The 12,727-nt window shown below is 51.6% G+C and overlaps 1 protein-coding gene across 2 annotated transcripts; it reads right to left on the bottom strand.

Annotated features, from left to right (window-relative positions):
• Positions 1–2,231: 2,231 nt before the first annotated feature.
• On the bottom strand, positions 2,232–12,218 carry LOC102997395 (V-set pre-B cell surrogate light chain 1). Of its 2 annotated transcripts, XM_057526933.1 has the most exons (4): positions 12,031–12,218; positions 10,150–10,155; positions 3,020–3,141; positions 2,232–2,551 (listed from the first exon to the last, which is right to left on the bottom strand). In XM_057526933.1, exons 1-4 carry the CDS (start codon positions 12,216–12,218, stop codon positions 2,232–2,234), a joined length of 636 nt encoding a protein of 211 aa, XP_057382916.1. The 2 variants fall into 2 exon arrangements, with proteins under 2 accessions (XP_057382916.1, XP_057382915.1); XM_057526932.1 differs by lacking the exon at positions 10,150–10,155 and having other exon boundaries at positions 12,022–12,218.
• Positions 12,219–12,727: the final 509 nt, after the last annotated feature.

Genomic DNA, 12,727 nt, shown 5'->3' with positions numbered 1-12,727 from the left:
GAATGAATGAATGACACATCTCGCAGGGTTGAGGAGCTGTGGAAAGAGCTGGGGGTGGTGGGGGGCAGGTCAGCCAGCAGCTCACCCTGTGACCCTGGGCAGGTCCCCCAACCCCCATCCCCCTGACAGAGCCTCAGTTCTCTTCTCTGTGAAATGGGCCCACAAAACCCGCTCTGCTTTGCTGTATGGACTCAGAGGGTCCATGAACCCCCTCCTGCCTGCCCCTACCTGCACCGAGTCAGTATAGATTGAGGAGCCAGGGTCCCCCACCCCACAGAGCCTTAGGGTGCCTCTGATGTCCAGAGGCTGCGGGGTCGTGTGCTCAGCACCGTCTCCCGGCCGGCACAGCACAGCCTCCTCGGGAAGCGGGGGGGGGGGGGTGACCTCATGAGGGGGGCCCGGGTGCCCACCGTGTGTGTGGCCCTGAGTGCCTGCGGGACCTGGGCAGCTGCCTCAGCTCTGGGAACCTCTGTCTCCTCATCCATGAGGTGAGGGGGGGTTAGCACCCACCTCCCGGGGAGGTCTGGGGGTCACAGGAGGTAGAGCACGATCCACAGGCAGCACCCAGCTGGGGCTGCAGCCTCGTGGCAAAGAGATGACACCTGCAGCAGAGCTGGGGACGGTCACTCCCACGACGGGGCACAGTTGGGGTATGGAGGAGGGTGCAGCCAGGTCCCCGTGGACACCCTGTTGTCAGCGAGCCTGTTACCAGCTGCGCTGAGCAGGTCTGTGGCTGGCAGCTGTGTCCTAGGCGCCCAGGCACAGGTCTCATTCATTATCCTGACGGGAGGTGTGAGAAGCTGCTTCCTGCAGCCCCTGGGGGTCGGGAGTGGGTGGGAGATGCCTGGGAGCAGGTCCTCTCAGCCCCCACGTGCTCAGCCCAGATTGGCTGAGGTTCAAGCATCGTCCACGTGAAGGTCATGAGTGGAGAGCTGAGTGCGGGGCATCAGGGAGTGGCAGGCCTCTGTCAGGTGGATGGGGACAGGGACTGTCACGCCAGCCAAGGGAGCAGCAGAGCAAACTGCAGAGGTGTGAAGCAGTGTGGCCTTTGCGGATAGAAGCCATTGGGCTTCAAGTAGAAGGGGTTGGTGGGACACAGAGGCAGCAGAAAACGAGTCTGGGAGTGGGAGGAGCAGATGCCAAAGAGACCTGTACTGGGGGCTTGGTGTTTGAACTTTATCCTCAAGATGCTGCTTTTGGGCCAGTCTGGCACTGTGCCAGACTGACCCTTCCGGTGGCAGGGCACAGTGAGCCCTCACCTCCAGGAACCAGGGCCGAGGCGGGGCCTCCAAGAAGACAACACCCTCTCTCGGCCCCTCCCCCAGTGCCCTGACCCTGATTTCTGACCCAGAGGCGGGGAAGGGCATGAGGAAGCCAGCCCCTCCAACCCAAGGCCCCTGTCCCCCATGGTCCCTCTTTGGCCCTAACAACTCTGTCCCCTTAGGCCATGGGTCCCAGGGCCAGGGACCTGGGTCCAGGTGGGCTCAGAACTCTCCAGGTGGTTTGATGCCTGACAGGTAAGGCCTGGAGAACATTTAACTGGAGCTGGAGGGAAGCAGTGCCCCAGAGCAGAAGCTAAGATCAAAGTCCCCTCCCCATGAGCCCAGGAGGAGAAGGGGCCGCAGGAGGCCAGGGAGGAAGGAGGGGGAGCCTGGGCTGGGAGGCCCCCAGGAGTGGCCCCGCCCAGGGACCAGGCAGGACACAGAGGAAGAGGAATGTGGGCGAAGAGTCCCGAGTCAGTTATGCCAACAGCCATACTGGAAAGAAAGGACAAGCCGGGGGCAGGGAGGTGTGGAGGGTCCCCACCGGGCAGGGAGGTAGGGCTCATCTGGAGGTCACCAGCCATGGGCAGCTCTGGCCTGGAAGGCGGCAGGGGGTGGGCACGGCCTTGTGCTGGAGGAGGAGTGGGAGGAAGGAGAGAGGGCGGATGGGTGATGTGTCCTGGCTGGTTTCCTGGGAGATGCCCACACCCAGGAGACTGCGAGCTTCTCCCCTTAGTTACTCTCCCACTGGCGCCTAGAATTCCCCACCCCACCCCTAGAATTCTGGAGAGGGTGCAAATTAAATACGAGACAAGAAAAGAAATTAGCAGAGATTTCTGAATAACGATGAAAACATTTTATTGAGAGTTGATTGGGTGCAGGAGGAAGGGTTGGGGGGACCAGGATGGGAGGGGAGACCCTCCAGGGGACCCGTGGCTCCAGGCCCCGGAGGGTGGGGGATCCAGGGACCTAAGGGCACCCTGAGGACGCCACTGTCTTCTCCTCGGTGCTCCCCTCGTGCGTGACCTGGCAGCTGACCCTGTCGTAAGATTTCCACTCACTGGCCGTCAGGGCCAGGTAGCTGCTGGCTGCGTACTTGTTGTTGCTCTGTTTCAAGGGCTGGGCGGTCTCCACACCCCTGGTGATGGTGGTGCTGCCTGCCTTCCAGGCCACCGTCACGCTTCCCGGGTAGAAGTCATTGATGAGACACACCAGGGTGGCCTTGTTGGCGCTGAGCTCCTCAGTGGAGGGCGCGAACAGAGTGACTGAGGGCGCAGACTTGGGCTGACCTGTGTGACAGAGGACGGGGTGTGAGATGCAAGGGAGGGTCCGGGGTTGCCCACCCCCATCATGGCCTCTGTGACTGTCCCCATGGTGGCCCTGCTTGCCTTCTCTGTCCCCCCTCCCACTCAGCCCCTGGACAGCAGACAGCCCCCCAGATGCTGTTCCACTTCACTCTCCCAGGTGACCCGGCCAAGCCGTCCCATGTGCAGCCTCAGTGTCCCCGTGTATAACCAAAGCAGCTCTCCTCCCTCCTTAGGATCCCTGTCGGACTCTGGAGGTGGCTGCTCCTGCGGTTGGGGTCCTTCCTGCTGGTTACCCCAAGACCAACCTGCCTCCCAGGCCCCAAGGAAAAAGGTGGGGGTCAGTCCTTAAGCTGGGAGGGCAGAGGGGAAGCAGCCCCCAGAGAGAAAAAAGTGACTTTCCCAAGATGGCAGAGGGTGGGACAGGCTGGGAAAGACGTGAGAGTCACTTACCTAGGACGGTGAGCTGGGTCCCGCCGCCGAAGACGTACCACAGTGACTGAGACTCGGACCAAAACCCGCCGGGCCAGCACCTGGGGCCTGTCCCCCGGGGGCCGGGCCGGAGCGGGGACCTGCTGGGCATGACGGGAACAGGGCTGTAGCAGGCGGGGCTGTGTCCTCAGGTTGGGGGGGTGGGCAGCCAGCCCCCCGGAGGCTGGGGCGCCCCTGGGTGTCCCCATGCCCAGCCCCCTGTCTGAGGCAGCAGCCACCCACACCTTGTCACCCAGTGTGTCCCCCCCACTCTGAGGCTGTCCTGTGACCACTGAATCCTCAGTGCTGATGGTGCTGCTGAGTGCCGAGTCCCCTCGGGTGGCCATGTGGTGTGGCAGAGTGAGTCCTGAGCTGGCTTGGACCTGCCCGACCTCTCCTGGCCTCATTTAAGGGCTTCTGGGTGTTCCTTCCCCATAATTTCCCACAGTCCAGCCAGGCAGCTTCCTCCCTGGGCCTGTGGACACCAGGTCATTTGGGGGCCCCCTGCCCTGTTGTCTCAACTCATTGAGAGGCAGTTCAGTTCCTCCTCTTTCATGAAGCCTTCTTGGATCTTTCAGATCATGGTCTTTCTGTCCATCTGTTTTTCCATCCATCATCCATCCATCCATCCATCCATCATCCATCCATCTGTCCATCATCCATCCATCCATCCATCAACCATCCATCCATCATCCATCCATCATCCATCCATCCATCATCCATCCATCCATCCATCATCCATCCATCCATTCATCCATCCATCATCCATCCATCCATCCGTCATCCATCCATCATCCATCCATCCATCCATCCATCCATCCATCCATCCAACCAACAATGGCTCCCAAACACTTGACTGCCAAGCACTGTTTTACATTCTGGGACATGCCAGGGCCCTTCTGGCTCTCACCACATCTCTCCCTGAAATCTCTCAGGTGATGGACAACAGGGCCCTCATCTGGATCAAGTCTAAGGTCCCTCCCCAGTTCCTGTTGTACCTAATGTCTCTGCAGGATGTAACATAGGGTTGGCCCCTCTTTCCAGTGACTTTGTTCTCCTTGATGTCTGTGACCCCCACTTTCTTACTTCTTTGTCTTCCGTTTCCCCTGACCCATGCATGGCTACTGATCCCCAGGCTACCTCCCTGGGTCCTCCTTCTTTGCCATCTTCCCACAATGTGCCCACATGATGAGGCTCGAGTCTATTCCAGCTTCAAACCCTTTCCTCATCTCCACTTAAGTTGCCTACTGACCATCTCCAGCTGGATGCCCAATAGGAAACTAACTCACCACTTCCACATGAGACTGACCACTTTTCTCCTATTCCAGTTCTTTTTCTGTCTTCACCTTGTCACAGGTGACCATGAGTGCTCTCACCCCCAGGCCAGAAAACTTTGTCCTTAGATTCTGCACCTAAATACTCCTTAAAGTTAAAACAAGGCCCAAAATAATTAAGAAACAACAGAACCACCCTCAGAGACTCCAAAGCCACAAGAAGTTGCAGGTTTTGCCTTTGCTGATTTAAATTCCCAACTCATACAAAGATGCAGCATTGAGTTGGGGCTTGTTGGATGCAAGAATCTCTGCCAGAGGATCAGACCACTGTGTTTTCCACCTGCTAAGCTGGCCCAGTTAGCTGTGGTTGGTTTTGTGAGGCAAATATAAGATTTTTTGCTTTAAATTTTTAATTGTTTTAAAATTATAAGAACATTAGATACATAACACAAGTAAGCAATCTAGAAGTGCATTTAAAAAGTGCAATGAAAGGATACTGGGGACTTCCCTGGTGGTCCAGTGGGTAAGACTCCACGCTCCCAATGCAGGGGGTCCGGGTTCATTCCCTGGTCTGGGAACTAGATCCCACATGCATGCCTCAACTAAGAGCCCTCATGCTGCAACTAAGAAGTCTGCGTGCCACAACTAAAGATCCTGCTTGCCACAACGAAGATCCCATGTGCCAAAACTAAGACCCGGTGCAGCCAAAATTAATTAATTAATTAACTAAAAAAGAAAGGATACTAGACAGTAACTCAAAGTCTCTATTCACAGATGACATGATCTTATATACAGAGCAAATAAATTCCGCAGGTGCGTGATCAACACACTAGCAATGAACAATTCAAAAAGGGCAATTAAGAAAACAATTCCATTTGCAATGGTATCGATTAAGAATAAATTTAACCAATGAGGTGAAAGACTGTACACTGAAAGCTGCAAAATGTTGTTCAAAGAAGTTAGAGAAGACCTAAATAAATGGAAAGATGTGCTGCGTTCATGGATTGGAAGAGTTAGTATTTGAAAGAAGACAATACTAACCAAAGTGATCTACAGATCCAATGCAGTCCCTATCAAAATCTCAGTGGGTGGTCATTGTTACAGAGATGGAAAAGCTGATCCTAAAATTCACATGGAATTGCAAAGGACTCCAATAGGCAAAACAGTCTTGAAAAAGAACAGGGAATTCCCTGGTGGTCCAGTGGTTAGGGCTCCACGCTTCCACTGCAGGGGATACCCTGTTCAGGTAACTAAGATCCTGCAAGCCCTGCAGTGTGGGAAAGAAAGAAAGAAAGAGAGAGAGAGAGAGAGAGAGAGAGAGAGAGAGAGAGAGAGGGAGGGAGGAAGGAAGGAAGGAAGAAAGGAAGAATCTCCTCAGCAAATGGTGTTGGGATAACTGGACATCCACATGCAAAAAAATGAAGTTGGACCCCGACCTCATACCATACACAAAAACTCAAAATTGATCGAAGACCTAAGTGTAAAAGCTAAAACTATCTCTTAGAATAAAACATAGGTGTAGATCTTCATGACCTTGGATTAGGCAGCAGATTCTTAGATATGACACTAAAAGTACAAGCAATAAATGAAAGAACAGATAAGTTGGACTTCATCAAAATTCAAAACTTTTGTGCCTCCAAGTACCTTATCAAGAAAGTGAAAAGACAACTCACAGAATGGAAGAAATAATTTGAAAATCATATATCTGATAAGGCCCTAGTATCCAGAATATATAAAGAAATCTTATGACTCAACAAAGCAACAAAAAGACAACTGATTTAAAAGGTGGGCAAAGGACTTGAAGAGACATTTCCCTAAAGAAGATATAAAAATGACTGACAAGCACTTGAAAAGACCCTTAACATCATTAATAATTATAGAAATGCAAATCAAAACCACAATGAGATACCACTTCACAGCCAGTGGGATGGATATAAAAATAACAATAATAAAAAAAGGAAATAACAAGTGTTGGTGAGGATATGGAGAACTGTATCCCTTGTGCACTGCTGGTAGGATTGTAAAATGGTGCAGCCACTGTGGAAAACAGTTTGGCCAGCCTCAAAAGTTAAACGTAAAGCTACCATGTGACCCAGCAATTCCACTGTTAGGCACTTACCCGAAAGAATTGAAGACAGATACTCAGAAAAACACTTGACATGAATGTACATAACAGCACTATTTACAATAACCCAAAGGTGGAAATAACACATTAACTAATGAACAGATAAACAAAATGTGCTATATCCATAAAATGGAATATTGGGACTTCCCTGGTGGCGCAGTGGTTAAGAATCCGCCTACCAACGCAGGGGACACGGATTCAAGCCCTGGTCCAGGAAGATCCCATATGCCTCGGAGCAACTAAGCCCATGCACCACAACTACTAAGCCTGCGCTCTAGAGCCCGTGCTCTGCAACAAGAGAAGCCACCGCAATGAGAAGCCCGCGCAACCCAGTGAAGAGTAGCCCCCACTCCTTGCAACTAAAGAAAGCCGGCACGCAGCAACAAAGACCCAACGCAGCCAAAAATAAATAAATAAGTAAATAAATAAATAAATAAACAAACAAAAAAAGGAATATTATTTGGCCTTAAAAAGAATGACGTACTGACTCCTGCTACAACATGGATGAACCTTGAAAACATGATGCTAGGTGAAATAAGCCAGACACTAGGGTCTTATATTGTATGATTTCATTTATATGAAATATCCAGAATAGGCAAATTCATAGAGACAGAAAGCAGATTACTGGTTGCCAGGGGCTGGTGAATTGGGGGAATGCAGAGGGACTGCTTTGGGGTTTCCTTTTGGGGTGGTCAATAGACTCAGGAAAAAGATAGTGGTGATGGTCACAAAACATAGTGAACGCACTAAATGTCACCAAATTGTGTATTTTAAAATAATTAAAATAGTGAATTTTGGGAATTCCCTGGCGGTCAACTCACTAGGACTTGGTGTTTTCACTGCTGGGGCCCGGGTTTGATCCCTGGTCGGGGAACTAAGGTCCCACAAGCTACTCGGCCAAAAAAAAAAAAAGTGAATTTTATGTTAAAAGAATTTTATCTCAATTTCTTAAAACACTGACAATACCGAGTGCTGGGGAGAATACAGAGCAACTGTAACTCATACACATTGCTTGTGGGAATGTAAAAAGTTTTAGCCACGCTGGAAAGCTGTTTGGTAGTTTTTTATAAACATACACTTACCCTCTGATCAATCAAATCCTACTCCTAAGTATTTAACCAAGGAATGAAAACTCATGTTCAAACAAAGACTTGTATGCAAATGTATATACTGGCTTTATTTATCATTGCCAAAAACTGGAAACAACCCAAATGTTCCTCAGTTGGTGAATAGTTAATAAACTCTGATACGTTCATAGATGGAATCCTACTTAGCAATAGAAAGGAACAAACTATAGATAAAGGGGATAATTGGATAATTGCAAAGGTGTTATACTGAACTAAAGAAGCCAGACTCATACGGTTACGTACTTGGAATATATTGAGCAATAAAAAGGAACGAAGTATGTACAACCAACAGTCTGGATGAACAGCCAGAAAACTATGCTGAGTAAAGAAAGTTGCTTCCAGGGCATATATCCAGAGAAAACCATAATTCGAAAAGACACATGCACCCCAATGTTCATTGCAGCACTATTTACAGTAGCCAGGACATGGAAGCAACCTAAATGTCCATCACAGAGGAATGGATAAAGAAGATGTGGTACATACATACAATGGAACATTACTCAGCCATAAAAAAGAATGAAATAATGCCATTTGCAGCAACAGGGATGGACCTAGAGATTGTCATACTGAGTGAAATAAGTCAGAGAAAGACAAATACCATATGATATCGCTTATATGTGGAATCTAAAAAAATGGTACAAATGAACCTATTTACAAAATAGAAATAGAGTCACAGATGTAGAGAACAAACATGGTTACCAGGGGGCAAAGGGGGGAGGGATAAATTGGGAGATTGGTATTGACATAAACACACTACTAAATATAAAATAAATAACTAATAATAACTTACTGTATAACACAGGGAACACTCCTCAATACTCTGTAATGGTCTATAAGGGAAAAGAATCTAAAAAAGGGTGGACCTATGTGTATCTATAACTCATTCACTTTGCTGTCCACCTGAAATTAACAACACTGTAAATCAATTATACTCCAATAAAATTTTTTTAAAAAAAGAAAAAGAAAGAAAGTCGGTCCCAAAAGGGTACATACAGTATGATTCCATTTATAGAACAATCTTGAAAGGACAAAATTAGAAAAGAAGACCAAATTAGTAGTTGCCAGAGTTAGCAGGGGCTTGGGAGGGAGAGAAGTGGGCGTGGCTAGAAAGGAATCTTTGTGGCGATGGAAATGTTCTGTACCTTGACTGCGTCCATGTCAATATCCTGGTTGTGATTTTTTATTTTACAAGACATTACTGTTGGGAGAAACTAGGTGAAGGGTAGATGGGATCCCTCTGTATTATGTCTTACAGCTGCATGTGAACCTACAATTATCCCAAAATAAAAAGTTTAATTTAAAAAAAGATTACAGGGCTTCCCTGGTGGCGCAGTGGTTGAGAGTCTGCCTGCCAGTGCAGGGGACATGGGTTCGAGCCCTGGTCTGGGAAGATCCCACATGCTGTGGAGCGGCTGGGCCCGTGAGCCACAATTACTGAGCCTGCGCGTCTGGAGCCTGTGCTCCGCAACAAGAGAGGCCACGACAGTGAGAGGCCCGCGCACCGCGATGAAGAGTGGCCCCTGCTTGCCGCAATTAGAGAAAGCCCTCGCACAGAAACGAAGACCCAACACAGTCAAAAATAAATAACTAAACAAATAATAATAAAATTTAAAAAAAAAGATTACATACTGCATGATGCCGTTTATATCTTGAAAAGGCAAAACTATAGGATCAGAAAGAGATCAGTGGTTTCCATGGTTGGGGCAGAAAAAGGGATTGACTACACAGAGGGTGCAGGGAAATTTTGGTGGGGGGTGGAAATGTTCTGTATCTTGATTGTTGTGAGGGTCACACAACTCTATAGTTTTATTAAAATTTCTACAACTGCTAATACCAGAAAGGATGAATTTTACTCTGTAAATCGAAATAAAACAAAAGCAGTGTGCTAGTATACCATATTGCAGCCTGTTATACAAATCTTTATTATCTCATTACAGTTGTCAAAAAAATCATATCAAATGACTGTGTAATACTCCCTACCATGAATGTACCGTAGTTTATTTTACCTTCCCTTGTCATTGGACATTTAGGTTGTTTCTACTTCTTCCCCAGGAACACACTTATAGTATTTAGCTGAAGTTCTGATTATACCATCAAGATAAATTTCTAGAGGTGGAATTACTTGATTAAAAGGAATGTATGTTTTTATGAATCTTGGTATGTTATTCCAGAAATTGTTTGTTCCAGAAATTCATCCTCCCACTGACAGTCCATGACTGTGCCCGTTCCTCCCCGTCAGCACTCTGATAACATCACTTTAAATTCACTTGGCAATTTCATAGGTGATCTTGGTACCTGGTTACTGTGGACCTCCTCTCCATCCCCAAGGCACAGGCTTTGGCCAAAGCCCCTTCTCCACGTCCCTTCTCCATTCTCTAATCTGCCCTCACACTGGTCTCTGATCTGGAGCCATTTTTCCAAAACACAAACCTGACTCTGACAGTGCCCCACTTAAATCCCTTAATGACTCCTCATGGACCCCAGGATAAAGGACCGGGTTACAAGACCCCCATGGTCTGCACCCCGCTCTCCCTGGCTCTGGAAGCTCCCTGCGGGTCAGTGCACCTCAACTCTCCTCCTCAGCACCCCTTGCTCCCTTTGCCTGGAGCCCCCCCATCACAGGTCAGCGCCCTGGATCTGTAAGACCAGCTCGGGCATCCCCCCCCCGACATCTTACTTCGCCTAAAATAGTCCATGGGTCTGCCCTATGCCTGGACATGACCCCCTTGGTTCAGGCCCACCCTGAGACCCTGAGTGGCCTGTAGGGTGAGTGGACATCCTCGGGGGAGACCAACTTTTGCAGACGATCCCTTCTCTTGGACCATTTTGTTAAAATACAGGACACAGCATTCTCTTAACCGTCCAGCAAAAAAAGCCAAGCTCTCTGTCCACTCTGCCCATGACAACACCCCCCTCCCTGAGGCCTCTCTAGTTCTGATTTCCTGCCCCCTCCCACCCACCCAACTCCAGTCACATTTCCTTGCAAACATCTCCCAGGACCCCCCAGATGAAGTCTATCCTCCAGGGACAGGTCCTCCACGTCTGGGCCTGGCCGCCCCTCTAGCCTCTTCTCAGACCCACGTGCCGCAGCCCTGTGGACCCCTGAGCGCTTCCTGAGGGTTCTGTGCCTGTGCTGCCTTGCCCAGGTGGACCCCTTGACCTGAACTCCAACCCCAGTGGGGCCCCCTCTGTCCTGAAGGCATCACGCTGCATGTGGTGGTTGTCGCCGGGCCTCTCTTCCCTGGACCTTGAGCTGGGGCCTGACCTGATGGAGGTCCGTCTCTCCTCGTGTTCTCCTGGATCCTGCCCTGGCTGTGCAGTCCCCATCGGATGCTGCAGTGCCGGCCCCGACCTGACACTCACAGACACCCACCCACCTCCACGGCTGTGCTGCTGGTGCCGCAGACTCCACTCCTCCCGTCCCAGACCTTCACCACCGCAGCCCCAGCATCACTGAGGCAGGCGTCAGGCTGCAAGGCCCTCCTCCAACTAGGACCCTTCACTTTGCAGAGGGGGAAACTGAGGCTCAGAGAGGCGGACTTGTCAGCCGGGTCTGTTTGGGGGATAGGGATGGGGACAGCTGGAGGCTTGGGCGTTGGAGTCAGAACCAGCTGTGTGACCTTGGGCAGTTGCCTCGCCTCTCTGGGCCTCTATCCCTGTAAATTGGGGGTGACAGTGGGACCTGCCTTGTGGGGCCACTGAGAGGGAGGTTCTGCCCCTAAATGGTCAGTGCCCACGATGAATGTGCTGCTGTGTCACTGATCATCACAAATGGTCCCAGATGCTCAGCAGTTTGTCCAGGGACCTCCCACCACAAGCAGAGAGGAGGGGGCCGGGGTCACACAGCAGCGGCAGGGGCAGACTGCGGCCCCCACGGACCCTCGCCCAGGCCTTTCTCATGGAGGCGCCAGCACCCTGGTGGGCTTGGGCTCCCAGGGACCCGTCGCAGGAGGTGGTCCTTGGCTGGGGGACCCGGGGTCACCAGGGAAGGTCCCCTCACCACACAGCCTCAGCCAGAGCTTGCGCCCTGGTGCTCCAGAGCCTGCCCAGCCAGGGGAAGGGCGAGGAGGTGGCTCACCAGCTAAGAGGAGCCCCAGGGATCCCAGGATGACAGCAGCCACTGCCCCCTCCTGTCCCTGCCTCCCTGTTCCTGCTCTACCCCGAGGACCTGCGTGAGGTGGGCGAGGCACTAGTCTTGGGTACAAAATGTAAGGGGTGCCAAAAAACTCAGTAATTCAGATAAATATTTTAATACAATATAAAAAATAAAAATTAATGCAAACAAATCCACACTGGACAAAATGTCAACCCTTCAAATAAAACCACCGTCTGCCCAGGCCCCTCCTCTCCAGCTGATGCTCCCTTCTCGCCCCTCTCCCCTCACCTGCTCTCTGTCCCCACTCCCAGTTCTGCCTGCAGGGACCCTCATATCCCCCCATGATTCCCTCGGCCCCTTACTTGTGCCACAGGCTCCAAGGGCTGCTTCCTCCCGGGGTTTCCTTGTGGGGGGCCGTGCTCCGCGGTGCTGGCGTCGGGGGCAGCAGGCCATGGGCGCCCACGGCCAGGCCCAGCACTATTAGAAGCCAGTTGTGCCTGGGGACACAGCTCTGACCCCTGGGGGCCTCACAGCCCAACTGGCCTGTCCTGGGCCTCATGTGCCCTCAGGTCAAAGGCACCTCTGGCCGACCCGCTGGCGTGGGCTCCCTGGAGGGGTGTTGGCAGGTGCCCCCGGCTCCCCTCTCTGGCGGTAGCCGTCCCAGTGCGTCCTGGTCCACATGGCCCTGGCCTCTGCCTGGGTCTTCTCTGTCCCTGCCCCCAGCACCCGGCCCCCTCCAGGGCCCATGGCCGTTACTCCTGGGGGCCTCTCCCAAGAGGGGCACCCACCAACTGCTCTGCTGTGGTCAGGATCCAGGGCTCAACCGCCTCACACTGCAGCCCCTGCCGGCCCCACCTCTGGGACCCTGGGTGGGACACATCTGCTCCTGCCCTAGTTCCCAAGGGCGCCTGTGTAGCATCTCCCTGGGGCCTGGAGGGGCCGAGGAAGGCGGCCGAGTGCCAGCGGAACAGGAGCGGCCGAGGCTTGAGTTTAACGGGGTGAGGCTGGGGCTTCTCTTCCGACCAGCCTTGGGCGGGGGTGGTGAGAGGGGAGGAAACAGGTGCAGGT

The sequence above is a fragment of the Balaenoptera acutorostrata genome, chromosome 13 (genome assembly GCF_949987535.1).
Source record: "Balaenoptera acutorostrata chromosome 13, mBalAcu1.1, whole genome shotgun sequence".
NCBI lineage: Eukaryota > Metazoa > Chordata > Mammalia > Artiodactyla > Balaenopteridae > Balaenoptera > Balaenoptera acutorostrata.
The sequence above is the reverse complement of the archived record's forward strand: the minus strand, read 5'-3'. Positions and strand labels throughout refer to the sequence as shown.

Bases quoted from the DNA above. Each gene is read 5' to 3' on its own strand.
- LOC102997395 (XM_057526932.1), bottom strand. From the start codon at position 12,218: ATGAGGCCCAGGACAGGCCAGTTGGGCTGTGAGGCCCCCAGGGGTCAG. The intron at 3,142-12,021 runs GTAAGGGGCCGA...CGTCATGCCCAG, and splicing joins CCTTGGAGCCTGTGGCACAA to CAGGTCCCCGCTCCGGCCCG. The intron at 2,552-3,019 runs GTAAGTGACTCT...TCTGTCACACAG, and splicing joins GACCCAGCTCACCGTCCTAG to GTCAGCCCAAGTCTGCGCCC.